Below are 17810 nucleotides of genomic sequence, written 5' to 3'. Positions count from 1 at the left end.
CTTCTAATGTAATGGGAAATCTCTGGAGTATGAGTGATGTTAGATCAAGATTAACAGTTGCTAAAGCAGTTGTACATTTGTTTCATTTCCTGTTACTTGTGGCAAGCCTTTCAAGGCTGAAAATAATGCTGCTTTTTCTGCTGGCTTTGTCATTCTTTGATAAGTTTAGAAATGGCATATTAAGTACCTTGTTTTAAGAAGTGTGCATAAAAGCATATGCTTCCCTGGTCACATTTCTGAAGACTTTGGTTCATAGGAGTTATCTTTGTCTGTTTAAATTGTTATCTTCAAAGTTGCACAGTACCACACTTATCCTTCATCAAGATATGTTAGCAAATGTCTAGATTTAGAGAGTACCAATTACCCTTTGGCCTTAAATGAATGATAATAATAATTAAGTTTGATACCAAACATTTATTGTACAAAATAAAGTAATTTTTTCATATCTAGTCTTCCAGTTGTGGGTTTTATACTGGTGCTTTACATCCTTTGTCAAGTGCATTTAATGTTATAGTTATGTCACTTTGAAATTAGTTGTAAATATTACGTTATTAATATTAAACTTAGGATAACATTGTGCAACATTGATAAAAATGCATAGGAATAAAAAAAATAGTTTGAACTTAGCATCATGTGTTGCTTACTGCTTTATTTTACAGCCTCTATGTTTTTGAAACAAGCATTTGAAGGAGAATATCCTAAATTACTGAGGCTTTACAACGACTTGTGGAAGCGCCTCCAACAATATAGTCAAAATATTCAGAGGAATTTTAACACAAGTGGAACTACTGATCTTTTTACTGAACTACAACAAATGGAAGAAGATGCACAGGACATATTCATGCAAAGAAATGAAGATTATGAGTATGTATTATGAACTGTACGACTATAAAATATAAATCTTGGCACCCTGTAAGAAAACAGAATATTTTTTTAAACTTACTGTTATTCAAATTGTCACTGCAGGAGAATTTGAAAAGCTTTTTTCCCCTCTTGCAGTTACTGCTCTAATGCTATTTTAGAGCTCTAGGCTTTTTGTTAAGCTACATATCTAACAATGTTGGGTTGTCTTGTCTTTCACAAAGTCTCTGACTTTTGAACAAGCTCTATCTTTTTGTCTCTTTGGATGAAAAAAATAGGAAAATGGTGAAAATTCAGTTTTGTATGTATCGTGTTTACGGCACTAGCTTTCTCCTGATGACACTGCAATCATTTGAGTGTGACAAAAGCTCAGTTGTTATGATTCACAGTTTTTAGTTTATACATCATAGAATAAATATGATCTAAGTGATATCAGAAAGATCAAACTGAAACAGGCTTATCAAGTCTATTAGGACTTCTAGACTTATGTAAGATAAAATGAATATTTTATATGAGAATTGTATTAACTTAAAAATGTTCTTGAGCAGTCAGTGGGAGACTTATCAGAAGAATGTTTTTCATATGCATATGTTTAAAAAGCAGAAAGGATAAACAGGTTCAGTGTTGCAAAGTTTGTATGTCTGGAAAGATTTAATGCTACTGTGTATTTTAATTTAAAATGTAATAACTTTTTCTTATGTGCAAAGTCCAGAAAAGGCCTTGAAAGATTCACTGCAACAGTATGAAGCTGCGTATCTGTCAAAATCCTTGTCTCGATTGTTTGACCCCATCAATCTTGTCTTTCCTCCTGGAGGTCGGAATCCTCCCTCTTCTGATGAGCTTGACAGCATCATTAAAACTATCGCCAGGTATGCACATAAAAGGCATTGGAAATGTATATTGGAAATACTCAACATGTATTTTTTATAACTTACAGTTTTAGAAAAGAGACTTCCTTAGCATTAAAAGGTTGATTACTCTTTAAGTATAAAGTAGATTAGTGTAAAAATCAAGTCAGAGCTTAGGATAGGGTAGGATAGGATAGGATAAAATAGAGTAACACTCAGTAGAACAGAATATTTCAGTTGGAGGGGACCTGCAATGATAAATCCAATCCAACTGCATAAACACTTCAGAGCTGGCCAAAAGGTAAAACATGTTAAGGGCATTGTCCAAATGCCTCTTAAATACTGACAGGCTTGGGGCATCGACCACCTCTCAAGAAGCCTGTTCCAGGGTTTGACCACCCTCTTGTTAAGGAAGTGATTCCTTAATGCTGAGTTGGAACCTCACCTCGTGCAGCTTTGAGCCATTCCCACACCTCCTCTGACTGGATCCTGGGGAGGAGTGCTCAGCACCTCCTTCTCTGCTTCCCCTGCTTAGGAAGCTGTAGAGGGCAATGAGGCTGCCCATCCTTTTCTCCAGACTTGACAAGCCCACACCCTTCAGGCCCTCACAGAACATTCCTTCCAGTCCTTTCATCTGATCTGTTGCCCTCCTCTGGACACTCTCAGATAACACCACATTCTTCCTAAATTGTGGGATCTTGAACTAGACATGGTGTTCAAGGTGAGGCTGCACCAATGCTGAATACAGCAAGATAGGCACCTCTTCATTATTATTTATAATAAATACATTTTTATATTTATTTTCTGTATTTTGTTTTTCTGGAATAAATTAAATTTTAACATAAGTTTTAATGTTTAAGCTTATAAAAGATCAGGAAGAGAAACTTTACACATACTGTCAATGTCTGGTATCTTCTTATCCTGACTGTGTCAAAGGGAAGTGGTAGTTGCTTGGCTGGAAGTGATAATACCTGATGTAAATACTTTGTTAGAGTAAAACAGTGAGATGATAGGTAAAGATGACTATTCCAGGTAGAATTTGTAGAATGAGCTACCTAAATTACCAGTGGTGCATTTTCCCTCATAAGGTTTTGGTAGTGACTACTCTGTTTAATAAAGGCTGAAAAAAGATGGGCAGTATTCACAGTATATATGTGTGTGTGTGTATAGAATATTAAATATTGACACTGTACTTGTGACTGGGAGTTACAGGTGCTCAGAACATGTCTGTTGGTGTGGTGACTGGTACTGTTTTCCTTCTTGCAAAGGAGAAGGGAAAACAACACGAAAATTACGAAATTTCAGCGCAGTCTTCTAGAGTGACCTTTATCTTATGATGTTTGGGGCCCTAGAGAGTTCTCAGAGAAGATTATTCCAAGTTGGGGTGCCTAATGATTCTCCAGCTCTTGAGAGAGTTTAAACTCACCATCAGCAATATGATGGTTCTTGTGCTTGCCTGTCTTCAGCAGAGCAGTTTTGAATGCAGCCCCAGCCGATGGAGATCTGGGGACGTTAATGAACAAAAAATACTGGGAGCGATTTAGAAATCTTTTCCTTCTTCGTTTGTTCCCTGTCATTCCTTGGGGGCCTCTTTTACTATAAAGGATTGCCTAAAACACAGCTTATTAGTTGTGTCAAGCTAAGGCATCCCCTGGGTATTTCTGCACAGCTCATGTAATTCCAGAGTTGAATGACTGTGTATTCACCTGTAATGTTTGAAGGCTGCTGCCAAAGCTTGAATGTAGTTAATTGCTGTCAATATTTTTGAATGGCTTACTAATAGTGATTTCATACTGAAGTGTCATTCCTAAACTTTGCTCATTTCTACTAGAATAGGAACACTGCACATAAAATTCCCAAATGACTTGTTAAATTGTAAACTGAATTACGGTGCGTGGAAAGACTTGGTTGTACGTGTTACTCTCTCCAAATTGATGTGCCACGTAACTGTGTATTCATAGTTAATTCTTTATCGATCCAAGACAGCTTTCAGTACAGCTCTGTTTAGTTGTTAATTAAGATTTGTAATCTTTGCTTCCAGTGAACTAAATGTGGCTGCTGTTGATCCAGACCTGAGTTTGGCTGTGGCCAAAAATGTGGCGAAGACCATTCAGCTTTTCGGTGTAAAATCAGAGCAGCTTGTAAGTAATTTTAAATTTCTGAACACTAATGTTTTTTCATGCGCAGTGTTCTGGCTTTTGTAGATTTAGAACATAACAGTTAAGCAATCTAGATAGACAAAACCTTCCAATTAGCTTTCCATTGTATTTATGAACATGATCAATTAAATTCTGCCTTCAGACAAAGTCCGTCTATTGATAGCAGTAAAATTTATCTGTGTAACTCCAAATTGAATTTGCCATAATAATTTTTAAAACCCCAAAATTGTAGCTGTCATTAAACAAAATCAAGACTGTTAAATTTAGTTCTTTATTAACCAACATTTCATACATCAGTTACATGATAAAGCATCTTTATGGTTTTAAAATCTAGACAAAATTTTGGGTATTTTTTCTATTTATGGAAAATATATTTGACATATATTTAACTGACCTTTGATTTGTTTGTATTTGTCATATATTTCCAATCATTTACCGTGCAGTGGTATCTAGTGTTAACCTGAATAGAAGAAGCCTTATTGTTCTGGTAAGAGCCTCCAAAAAGCCTATGGATGGTACAGTCAATGTTGTCATCATACCAAAAAAAATTTAGATGAACAATTTTCTCCTAAGGACTGTTGCTGAAATTATAATAGTTTTTTTATGGAGAGATGAAAATAAATTTTTGCAATATGCAGACCCACCAGAAATGACTAATTACTTGTATTTGTAAACAAGATTTTCACTTAATAAACAACATTAATTCTGACAGCAGACTCCAATTCCAGTAACATTCATTTACTATATGTTTTATTTAGAGAAAGATGATTGCTAATATTTTTTTTGGTACCAATTGACTACAAAACATTGCAGCAATTTAGTTAGTATGGTTTCTGTTTACCTTTTACATTTCTGCCATCTTGGAATAGCTTTGAAAAAATTGAAATTCAGTAACACATACTTTGTTTACCTTGTCTGTTGGATGAATTGTCTTGGAAGTTTGCTGACTTGGTGTATGGAAAAGGAAGGTAGGTGAAGCAGTCATGAAGGCCATAAAGAATATTTTAAACTTTAAAATAAAAACAAATACTAGCATTATTTTGTTAGCTATTTAAAGCATAGTGCTTCACTTGAGTCTGCTTTTAAAGATATCAAATCATGGCTTCATATTTTCAGAATGAAATTTTCTTATGACAGAAATTAGGATTTTATTAGGTTGTGAGAATCATCATAGGTAAAAAAATACATTGTTGTCTATGTGTCATGGAGTGTAGTGTCAAATAGTGGCATTCAACTGGAAAGAAAAGACCTTTCAGCCGTAACTGTGGAAGTGAAAGTATCAGGGTTGTGCTCATCATCTCTGTTAGTCTGGCCAGTGGATTCTCTGGAAGTGAACATCATTTTGTGATCAGGCAGCTGGAAAATTCATAAGAAATCCTGAAAAAACCAAGATACTTAGAAATAAGCTGATAAGTATATGATTCGTGGCTTTGCGTTAGCTAACCTTAAAGTAAAAGAATGTAGGAGGAAAGAGGGAGTGTGAGCCCTGGAACTTTTTGGTTTTGACAACTGAAAATGCAAACTTGAAACACTGAAAAGCTAAGTGATGGGATTAGCCAAGCTGGCAGGATGAACATCAGTGTCCTTGAAGCACATACCTACAGATTGTAAAATAATATTGCACAGCTACCCTTTTTTTAAACTTCTTTCTTTCCTTGCTGATACATGTTGCAAATTTAAAAGCCAGAAGTGCTCAACACAGTTGCCAAGATATAAGTGTGAGAGTCATCACTGAAGTGCTGAAATATCATTCCTAGCTTCCAGCTGCCTCTCCAGCAGGGCATGGCTCTCCCACTTGTCCTGTGCCATGCTTACCAGCCCTCTGGATATAATCTTGAACAACTTAGCCTTTTTTTGGTGCCTATTTTTGGGCAGACAGATTGAGCCTGAAATGTGCACCACATGTAGAATAGGAGCTGTGTTAGACAGCACAGTTTCATTATGTTTTAGTGGTTTAGCCAAGAATGCAATCTTAATTCAATCTTGCTATTGACTCCAACAATGGCTTGGAGTCAACAATAGTCCTCCTCTCCAAAGCTGAGGAGGGGACTGTGGAACATATCCGCTCAGATGCTTCATGTCTGATAGCTATAGCAGAGCAGTGCTAGAGATGGACATTTAATTTCCTGCAGGAATTTGAAATTGAGTTCTCTTCCAAATTAAAAGTAAACAAAACCATCTCAGAATTCTCAGGGAAGGAAGATGGGGGCAGGAGACTTTAAAAAGTAATTAATGTATTTTTTTTTAATGTTGTAATATTGCAGGTAGATTTGAAAGGTGAAAAACTGAAATGTGCAGTTCTAAAAGGTTGAGACATTCTGATGTTGATGTCAGGGTTTTTATTTACTCAGTTTCACAAAACAAGGAATTCGCTGAGATTTCATCGCTGTTTCTCCAGGTATCCTTAAATAGACAAATAACAAGAAAAATGTTGCCCAAGATTCAAAGGTTTTACCTTTGAGCAAAAGCAGCATCTGTCAGTCTGTACATGCAGTCCTAAAGCAAAAACGACTAAGAAAAAACAGCCTCTTCCTGTAAATCCAAAACATTTGTTTATGTTACTTATGGCTTTGTACCCTTTTCAACTTTCCCCACATCAAGAACTTGCTGCACCTGAGACCTGTTCTTTTATTAACCGGTTCAGAGAAGATAATAATGTCTGGAAGCAGCAATATGTAGATACATTCTGCTGTTGGGTGAATCTTTAGTCAATCCCTTGCTGATGCTTGGTGTGGTTGGTGTATGCCATGCAGCATTCAGAATTATTGTCCTAATTTCACTCAGTGTAATTGCAGATGTTCTTACTGTAGAGAGTTTGAAAGGCTAATTAGAAATTGCACTAGATTTAAAAACTATTTCTGTTAATTTAAGAGTATTAGCTTTCATCTTCACCACCCGTCCTGTGTTTTGTGGTGTTGAGAAAGTGTGCTTGGTATATTTTCTCTGTGCCATTTTAATTTTGTTTCTTCTTATTCATGTTTTCCCTAAAACAGATAGGCCAGACATCTTCATAATGAGTACAGACACCACCAGATTTCTGTTTAGTCACCATTTCCATATCCTTCTCATTCTAGATTGGAAAAGATATTAACAAATCTGAACATCATGTTTTGGATGAGAACAAAATTTTCTTCTTCTGAATTTGCACCTTGTAATCCAGTGCATAGATTTTAAGAAAAGGTCTGTTTACTGAGCCAGATTTTGTTCACTGGCCACTTTTTCTTGCAAGTGAGGTAGGCTAGATGAAAAAAAAACCCCTAACTTTTCCCCTCTATTCAGTTCCAGAGGAGTCATCAATTTCCATTTGCAAATACCTTTAATCATCTGTCTTGATTGATACACACAATGTGTTGTGCTCTTGTTTACTGGCCACATCAGGAAAATTAGCTCTTTCATCAAATACTTACAATAAGTACAGTGAAGGGAAGAGATTTGTGAGAAGGCAGTAAGTTGCATTTCCTGAAAACAAACAAAAAAAGTTGAGTCATTTAGGGTGTTTATGAGATTTCCTGCTCCTTAACAAAAAATAGGAGCTCATAAATCTGCTTTCTAGAGATATTTTTACCCATTTAACTGATAGTTGAGAATGCAAAAGAGAACTTAAAACTCACCAGCATCTTTATTACATGCCTTTGATATAGCAGTAGTAATGGTGTGACAGGATCCTCTAGTGCAGTGATCTTAACATTTTTGGTTATCATTCCTATCAGTATAAACTTCTGGAGCATGCACCCTCATTATATGTATATTTGTTTATTTATAACTTTTATACATGGACTGTTGAAGTTCTGATATTTTTGTCATGCACCCCATTTTATTTTGCCTAATCCTTATGGTGCATGTGCCCCATTTCAAAGACCACTACTCTAGAGTAATACTCTGCAGTAATCTTCCATAATAAGGGAACAGACTCAGTCTGTTAATTTTTGGAAAAGATGCCTCCTTGATTGCAGTCTTTAGAACTCATGTTTGATTTTGTTAATATGCTACTTTATATCATACTTTTCATTTATTCATAGAAAAATTTTTAAATGGTAGTCTAGTGATTGAAAGTGAAACAAAACTGTGTTTCCCCCGTTGATTACCTGTAATTTTATCATTTACTGAGCTGAATTTTGAATGTATTTGAAATGTTGTGTTTCCTCTTATAATTAAAAATCTCTTCGTTGCAACTTCGCAATCACCATATTTTTGTTTGCTGTTGATAGAGAAGTTGTGAAACATTGAGGGTTAATAGCTCAGGAAGTTTACAAGATATGTAATTTTGCCAACAAGCAGAAAAATAAATAGTAAGTTCCATTGTCCATATAGACTGAAGATGGAAGAGCACTCTTTGGTCCTCTAGTTTATTCTCTTCCCAGTACAGGACTATTGGAAACAATATTTGTTGTTGGGGCTTTTGGTGCATTCTTTCCGGTTTTAGAGTGATGATTTCAGTTACCTGAATGTAAGTACTGCATGTTCTCTTACTTTTGTGCTGTTTCTATTCAGCTTGTCATGTGGGTGGATTGAAATACACTAACACACCCACCAAGTGCACATAGATGAAATGTGTTGTGCTGTGAACATGAAAATGCAGTTGTTTAGAGAATGTGTGATTCTCCTACTTTGTGAACCTGGAGACCTCTACCAGTTTCCTCCCTAGAGTTACAGTCATCCTGTCAGACTATCTTCATGAATTTTGATCAGAGTCCCAGAGCAATCCTTCCTGCCTTGTCTGATGGAGCCTGTGTCTTCTGACTCCTCCCACCACAGGGCATCACTGGAGGCATCATCAGAGACAACGTTATCCTTTGGCCAATAAACAAGCAAAGAGTCATTTGCAGAGGCAGGATTGTAAAAATGAGATTGCCCACTTACTTTTCAGAGCAGGTGGGGGCGATTATGCTGGCAAATTCTGGTGAATTAAGCTGTCTAAAAAACATTTCTATATAAGGATATTGTGTGCTTACATGATTTAGGCAGACACAAACTCACTCTACTGTGTTGCCAGATGGCAGAGCACATTTTAGCTCCACTCCAGTCCATGCTGACCAGTTCAGCTGTGGCACCTTGCTGAACACAGCACTCTCTCAGCCTGGAGCACAAGCAGGAAAAGTTCATGTCTGCTTGAAGTACAGACAAACCAGGAACCTGCATGGCCATACTAAACTAGGCAGATTTTTTTCTAAGGTTGGGGTAGAAAAGGCTAAAATTGGTGGGAGCTGTGATCGCCTATAATTGGAGTGTTTCCTAAATGTGGAATATTGTATTTTATGGAGTAATAAGTTTATCTAAAAAAAGGGATCTTTCCAGCAGACAAGAGGCTGCAGGCAGATGATATAATGGAGATCTCTCCTGCTGTCAGACTTGTAAGCAATCATGGAGAGGAAGCCCTCAAGATGTGGAGATGGAGAGTGGGTGTAATGAGGGAGGAAGGAAGTAGAGAATTTGAATAATTTTTAAAATTCTTTTAACTCAGTGGGGTTGAACTGATGCCACATATATCACAAAAGTAGATGAATGAGGCAGAGGTTTGAAATACAGGCTGAGGACAGGGCTCTGGGAGAGCTTACTAACCTTTGCCCTCAGCCACTAAACTGTCCTTTGTAGCTCATGGTAGAGGCTTGGCTTCTCTTCTTGGTTTTAGCCTGGGCAGTGGTTGTGGTGTTTGTGATTATCACGTTTGCCACTTGGAAATTTTTAAGCACAGTCCTTCCTGACATTCTGAAGAATTCTTCCCCAGTCTTCTTAAGAAAACATAAGACAATGCATGGTGTGTTTTGCATATTTCAAAGTTAAAATGCCAAAATCGCAGGAACAGAAGCAAATTTTGAGATTAAAAAGAACACATAAGTGTCTCAAAAATTAGCCACTGCACCAAGGTTCAAATAGTTGTCACATATCCTCAAAGGGCAGGACATTAAATCACTTATTGGTGACCTCTGGACATGCCAGGAGACAAAATGAGAGAAAATTTGTAGTTCTGATCCCAAAAGTGATAGATGACTGTACACTTCAGACATAAGAACATTTGGGTGAATGACGTTTTAAGATTCTGGATTGTTTTGAGGGAAAAGTCAGCATCAGCTGATGATATCTGTGATATAGAGTAGGCAGCCTCTCTCTCACTGTCCTGGATCTCAGTAGTATATCAAGATTTATTTATATTTACTTAAGTAATATTTGAGTTATGCAATGTTATGCATGATTCTAGAATGTGCATCAGTTGCAGAGCTATGGAGCAGTAATACGAGCAGTAATATGTTGGCACTAAAGGTTTCTTGGGAAGTAAGTGGCAAGCTTTGATTTAGCCTGATCTTGTTTTTGTATACAATGGTGAAACTGGATTTCAGATGTTGTGAAACAATTCTGAATATTTAACTGGCTTAATGTTTAAATGCAAAATGACTCTAACATAAAGATTCTGTGATTAAAATTATTATACATTATTTCTAAACTTCTTAGGGTTTACTGAGATCTACTTTTCAATTAACTGGTACTAGATTTTGTAACTAGGACAATGTTATTGTGAAGTCATAATGATTAGAAGCATGTGCTTGATGACAGTTTTTTTCTTAGTGAATTATAATTTAAGAAAATAAATACCAAAAAAAAGCAGAAGTAGAAAAGTGTACCAATTCATTGTTGTGTCAACCCCTTCTTCAGAGCCGAACACTATATACATGCATATCCCAATCCCTGACTGCTTGTCCCCAGATGGTCTAGGTTTGTTTTTCAAAGAGACTATGGGTGTTGAAAACACATAACTGTCCTCAGAACAGTAAATGTAAGTAAGTAAATGAGCTTGGTCTCATCTGTGTGAAGGCAAATTTGTATTTTCAAGGTTTCTTCTGATTAGTTTTGGGCTCACTTCAAGGGTCAGCAAGACGTGTTTGTCTTTGCTGCAGAAGGGCTGTCCATTGAATTGCTGCACACTGTCACCCTGGGGCTTGTGCCACTCTCACTTGGGAGCACAAGGTCAGTAAGGGTTTGTGACAGACACTCAGGACTTAAGCTGCCATCCCAGCTGTGAACATCTCTCTGAGATGGGAGGGTAACAGCACCCCTGGCAGACATGTCCTCCCAGCTGGGGAGGGCTCCCCTTCCCCAAAGCAGTGCCTGGCTGCCAGAGCCCTCCTGGCCATGGTGTCTGCAGGGCCTTTCCTGAGCTGCAGCTGGAGGCTGGGGAGGCTGCTGGCCCAGGCCAAGAACTTGCTGATGAGTGTCCTACCAGCTTAGCAGTGCAGACACTCACGTGCCCGATCCAGGGACCTTTCCTGGCACCCTTTAATTTACAGCTGTGGGTGTAGCCAATATGTGACTGAGAATGAACAAAAGTGAGATGCAAAATCTGTTCAAGAGGAAGCTTAAAATGCTGACAGATTGGAGTAATTTTTTTCTTGCATCTGGAATTCATACTTCCTTCTGCTGTAAATAAATCTCTAAGGCAAAAGTTGGGAGATGTGATTTCTTCTTAGTAATATTGCTTTTGGTCTTAAGATTTTCTTAGATTGCCAGAACTTCAAAATATATGCTTTCCACAACATGTTTTTCTATCTGCAGTGTTTGTCAGCTGTACTTGACTTATTTTCATATAGCATTTAGTGTTTCTTCCAGAGTTTTAGACCTTGAAAAGAGTACAGTTGTCCATGGCATTGTGGCTAATTGGCAACTTAAAATACTGCTGGATGGATGCAAGAAAACCCTTGGATATTAACTCTTCAGTGTTCAGCCCTTTCTTCAAGTAGCCAAGTACTTCTTGGAGCCAACTAAGATGACACCTTTTTGTGTGCCAGTGCAACCAAGCCCTTCTGTAATTTAATATTCTATTTTTAGTGAATGTAATGGATGGAGATACAGGCTGAAGACTATCTATCTATCTGTCATGTTCAGATATTTTTAGAGCACTGATCTTTGTAATGCTGATCAGCACCAAATGTATTACATAAGATTAGCATCAAAATATATACAATGGAAAGTCAGCTCTGCTGCAGTTGTTCTTAAATTATTTTTAGTATTGCCCACAAAACTTGTATAGCTCAGTGCATTGCCCTGCCATTGTGCTTGGTCTCTGTAGGAAACATTTTAAAAGATTCATTTTATCATTTCTCAGACCTTTTCAGTCACAGGTCTCCTTCCCGAGGCTTCAGGTAAGATAGCCAGTGATGCACATAATGAAGATTTTAATAAGTGTCTACTTTCCACCAGGACTGAAACTGAGACACATTGTCTCTGCTTGTCCTTCAATCCAGTTTATATTTGAACTTGTGATTTCTAGATGCAAGATTCCTAATTCTGTTTTACTTACATTCCTAGGTACTGTTGTGTTCTTTATTGGTGCTCAGGTGGCTTTGTCTTTTGCAGTTACCCATAATGATATTTTCAATTTTCAAATTTTAGTGGATACTCAGAACTAATATCTTCTCATTAAATATATCTGGTTCACTAGCTAACCATTTAGAATGGATTGGAGTAGATGACTTGGGAGAGTTTTTGAGTTTAGAGGCAGGCTGTAAGAAAACAGGCTATATTCTTCTCACACCACTCTATAAGAAGTATTTTTATGTTTCAAATTTTCTGAATAAAGCTGATCCTTTCCTTTGAGTGTTTTTAAAAACTGTTTTGTAATTACTGAGGTTTAAAATAGATCTCAACGTTCTGCATATCCATCCCATCATCATAACTATTTGTAGCAGATGAATCTTGATTCTTTTTTCATAATTTCTTTCTTAGTGGGTTTATGGTGCATCTGATATATTATAGTCAATAGAAGAAAGTTTGCTGTTTGTTTTTGGTGGTGTAGTTTTGATGCCGTCATGCCATGGCTTTACGGATCTTCCAGGATCTCTCTTCCTGAGAATGCAATTAAATGTGCTCTGATCTTGCTTTATATTACTACTGTTAAAAACAATCTCTACTTTATTAATGTTTGTCCTTGGTGGCTTGTAAACAATGCTCTAATAAAGAGAATGAGGAAAGAAAAGGCTAGAATGGCAGGTGGAATAAAACCCCAACAATTAATTCGGCTTAAAACAGCGAGCTGAGAAAGACACAGTCTTTACAAGGAATTTTGTAATGTCATTTGAGAAAGTGTCTGTCATGCTTGATCACAGCAATGAAGATTTAAATGAGCTGTTTTCAGGGGGTTATTTAGATGAGAAGCAATATGAATGGCATATTTTTGTCCAGAATCTAAAAGACTAAGTGTATTATAACTGATCCAGGGACTATATTGGAACATCTTGGCTTAATCAGTGAAATTGTGAAAAGCAGAAGTGCAAAGGAGGATGGGATTTAAAAGTTAAAATATTGCAATGAGAAAACACTTGGATGAGAAGGATTGATTCTTAGTTTTTTCTGAGTATTCATGGAGATAGGATTTTTTTTCCTCAACCCTTCAGTCTGTCCTCAGTGGTTGACTAGGAACAGGCAGAGAGCAGCTGGACTGAACAAGCTCTCCATTGATGTTGCCCCAGTCTGTCTAGTCTGGTGATACAAATATCCGCAAGAAAGAAGAATGTTGATACAAGATGGCTGTAATTCTGGTTTCTTTTAGAAAGACCTCATTTATGGAGGAAAGCATTCCTTGAGTTAGCATTATTCGTATATATTTCAAGGAGAAATGTACCTTACACTACCCAAAAACATTTTTTGGCCCAGTTAATTTATACAAATTGAAATATGAATGAAATGAAATATGCTGGAGTAGCAAGAAAATGGATCTGAGCTGCGTCTCTGTTAGGATGTTTACTGATGTTTATTGACATAACTGTGTGGTTTGGGGTAGCTGTGTTGGGTTTTTTCCCACCCATCCTCTTATGTGACATAGTTAAATTCATCTAGCTGAATAATTCAATCAAGTAGGGGAGAGCAGGGTGGAGAGGGAGAGAGAAAAGATTTCCTGGAACCAAATTCTTCCAGGGAAGGGATAAAAATGCACTGGAATTCTGGCATCAGATTTAAACCCCAGCAAATTTATGAGGCCTGTGACAGTTTTGAATTGAAAAGCATGATGAATCCTTATTGTAATGACATAAAGTGAATTTCTGATTGCCTTTTTTATTATGTGATCTTACAAGAATTAATCCATGTCTCCTATTAGATGGTGTTATATTGAATTGTAAGCTTTCATTTGTGGGTGAATCACTAGTCAGGACATATTCCAACAATGAGATTTGTCTGACAGTTCCAGGGAAATGTATCTCGTCCTCCTGTCTAAATGTCGAATATTGCGAACTTTGGAGGGAAGTATGAAGTCTAATAGGCTCAAAATCTTCAGGAACAGTAGTGAAATGACACCTCAGGAAGGGTTTATGTAAATAATGGGTCAGTAACAATGGTGTAAGTAATGTGAAAGATTATATTTTCCCCACTTCTCTTTTGAGATACATGAATTAATTGTATTATGCCAGTACCTTGAAGATATGGTATTACTGTCAATGAAAAACTTGTATCCATTTAAATAAGAACACCCAAAAATATGAATTCAGTGTTTGGCACATTAAAAGAATTCATTAATAGGTATTTAAATAGGATATGTGGGAGGCTATTATATAATAAAATAATTTCAGAATAATTGCTATTTCACTGTACAGTAATAAAAGCTAAAGATGGCAGTAGGTCTAATTTAAAAATAATCAAAAGTCAGGTAAGGTTTTGTAATTTATTTTTTTGATGGAAAGATGAGAAGAGCTTTGTTGAAACAGTCATTAGAAAGTACTTATATTGGTCAGAGAATACTTAGAAATATCTATCTGATAAATCACTTTAAAAAGCATTTAAACTTTTAAAACTGTAATTAAAAATCTGGAGGAGAGAGTTACATTAAAAAACTTCATGAAGAATTTTCTATTTTCTCATGTTGTCTTTTGCTGGTTAGATCGTGACTCACATAACAAATGTGTGATATTTTTTTAAACTTTTTTTTTAAGATATACTGGCTAAACTCCAGAGAAAAATCATCCAAACATAATAGTCTGATTTTGGGAGTCCTGTGTACTTCATTTTATCTTGCTAGGAAATTGGTTAAAAGACTTCTTTAGGTCCAGTATGTTATTTTGCTAGCATGTAGTAAAAGAATGTGATTGCACAATCCTTACAATATTTTGTTATAGTAAGCTGTAAGTTATTTCTTAGCAAATTAAATTCCGTGATCCAGAAGAGGACTTGGTTAAATGTTGATATGTATATCTGGTAAAGGATTTGGAATTTTTCCATTTTGGAACAGCTCTAATGAGAGTTGAACCATGTAAAGTTCAATTATAAACTTGTGTGGGGTGGTAATATTCTAATCTCAGTTAATGCTGGACTCGATACTACAAAAGGCAGATGGCAATTAAAGGAGTTGATTGTATTTTTTATGTGTAGGTGAATATCACCCAATCATGTTGAACCTCTCATGTCTCTTGGGGATGGATGTGTCTGCTCTCCACCTCTGGAGAGGCATTCTCAGTAGCTGGCTGAAACCAGGAGCTAATGGGATTACATATAAGATATGATTAATCATTCAGTCATTACTTTGGCAAGCATCAAAAATGCAATAAACTGTTACTGTCAGAGGTATCAGGATCAACACACATTGTCCTTGAAATCCTCCCCAGACTTGGCCTGGCTGGATAATGGGAAGGGCATAATTTTCTGTAGTTGAGAAATTATTCCAAGTGTTTCAGGTTTAGGATTCTCTGAGATTCCTTAAAGGAACTGGTTTTATAAGTGCTTTCTGATATCACAGTTGTTTTAAAGCAGCTCATTGTTTGAGCACCATGAACCATTAGTCACTTTTGGTTACTTGCACGGTGCTTTTCTTCTGAGATGATTCAAAGACTTGGAGATAAATCCTGTCTTTTCTGTTACAGAAAGACCATTTGCTGTTTTTCTTCCATTTCTTTGGCTTTTGAAAATATTAAGGAAGAAGAACCAAAACAAAGCAGAAGTATGCCTGAGGAAATGGTTCAATGATTGCTGCTTCTTTTAACATGAATAGTATCAGCATGATGTTCGGTCTTTTTCCTGGTCAAAAATGTAACAGCCCCTTCAAATTTTTCTTTCCAAAGTGATGATTATATTTTCTATAAGATTTTTAATTTCTTCACTATACACCTCCTTTTCCATATTTCTAGAATATTAAATTTTCATTTTTCAGAGCAAGCTAAAAAAAATATATTCTGTAAGCTACAAGAATGTCCTGAAGGTGCAATATGCATGCTATTATGTACATTTTAAATTATTGCCTGAACTCACAGCTTATTACTTTCCTCATGTCTTGAAATATTTCTTCTTTGTAAAATTAGAAGCTGCTCCAAAACCATAAATTCTTACTTATTATTTATTCTTAAATTTTAGTTTGTTTTTTTTTTAAAGCAGAGCATTCATATTAATTTATCCTTATCAGTCAAGGATCTTACTTCCACTGACACATTCATTCAAATCCTACACTTCAAACATCTAAATTATGTCTCTTCTTTTTGCAAATTATCCTCTAAGTAACTAATATTTAAGTGGAATAGCTAACGGAGTTCAGATTCTTCTGTATTTTTCTGCTAAGTGGTGCTTTTTTTACAATAAGTAGAAAACTGATTCTACTAAAACTTTGTGGTTTTTAGGTGTGGAAAGAGATTGTAAAAAGTTCCTTCTGCAGTATGGAAAACATTAAACCTAAGAGTAAATCCTACCAATTATTTGTAGTTTATGGGAGAAATCCCAGGGCCAAGCCCTATTGACTCAGAAACTCTCTAAATGGGTTCTGTGCTTTATAATAAGTTGTTATGATCAGGCAGGAGGCCAAGTACCAGATGGATTGATTGCCTTCTGCCAGAGGTATGGCAACATCAGCTGCATCTATTAGGAATGCATTTATTGTTGGAAATGTCAGCTTGACAACTGCAGTTCAGTTTGTGCTATCAAAACACTCTTTAGTCTCGTGATCCTGGAGTTGGATTGAATGATTTGTTGAGAAGCCCTGCTTTAGTCTTATTTTAGGATATTCTCCATACTCCTAAATTATGATGTTTCCTGCTCTAAAGAAAATGGGTTTGCTGAGGCTGTTTCAGAGAAATCAAATAAATGGGGCTTTCCAAAACTGTCAATAAGGATGCACAGGAGATCTTAGTTGCTAAGTGTGAAACTGAAGTTTTTTTACAAGATATGTAGTCTGTGAAGAGAATAGTAGCAAACCAGCTCACAAATCACTGTCTCTTCTGAGCTGCCACCTGTTGAAAGAGGGGAGTGTTAGTCACTTTGAAGCACTAAAAAATTACAAGAAAAGATGTGTCAATAGTCTGAGCTTTCCTACAAGAAAAGACAAACTCAGTTAGCATTTCATTTATAACCCAAGGGAGAACTGATGATGATTTGATTCATGGCCTAATCTAAATTCTACATTCATTGCTTCATGGTGAAAACAAGAATTTAATCCCAAAGCAATCTTATCATTGCACATGTCTCAACATGCGAGATCAAATCCATGCTGTCAAAATTCATGTCTGCTCTAAGGCATCAAACACAGAAAAGTGTCAAATCCAGAGCACTTAATCTGGTTATTTCCAAGACATATTTCCAAAGTAGATCTATGCAAAGGGGTGCAAATACATTTATAGGGTGAGAATGTATCTGACAAGACTACTAGGGATCTGTACTACTGCTTTAAGTTCCCTTTATAGCTAGTGAAGGGAAATAGGTGCATACAGGGTGCATGTACCGTGTTCCCAAAGCAGGGGTTTTAAAATAACCTGGGTGAATTACTCAAGGAAGTCCTCACTTCTCTGCTTCATGGTTTCCTGCATGTGGTCAGGTGATCATTCCTGAAATTTTCTGTACTGGGCAGACTGACCAGAGGGCAGACTGACTGCTCTCTTTGGAGGTGAAGCAGTGTTACCATGTAGGTGTACTGAAGAATATCAACTAAAAGAAACTATTTTTTGGAAGAACTTCTGAATTCAGTGAGAGCACAGTGCCAGTCATG

At 36.5% G+C, this 17810-nt stretch overlaps 1 protein-coding gene across 1 annotated transcript in view; it reads left to right on the top strand.

Annotated features, from left to right (window-relative positions):
- Positions 1 to 17810, top strand: part of COG5 (component of oligomeric golgi complex 5) — a 175160-nt gene that overhangs the window by 128920 nt on the left and 28430 nt on the right. Inside the window, exons 12-14 of the mRNA XM_038153486.1 lie at positions 660 to 864; positions 1569 to 1730; positions 3751 to 3850. Of these exons, the coding sequence (XP_038009414.1) occupies positions 660 to 864; positions 1569 to 1730; positions 3751 to 3850 (467 nt within the window). The remainder of the gene's footprint in view (positions 1 to 659; positions 865 to 1568; positions 1731 to 3750; positions 3851 to 17810) is intronic.

This window comes from Motacilla alba, chromosome 1A (genome assembly GCF_015832195.1).
Source record: "Motacilla alba alba isolate MOTALB_02 chromosome 1A, Motacilla_alba_V1.0_pri, whole genome shotgun sequence".
NCBI lineage: Eukaryota > Metazoa > Chordata > Aves > Passeriformes > Motacillidae > Motacilla > Motacilla alba.
The sequence above is the reverse complement of the archived record's forward strand: the minus strand, read 5'-3'. Positions and strand labels throughout refer to the sequence as shown.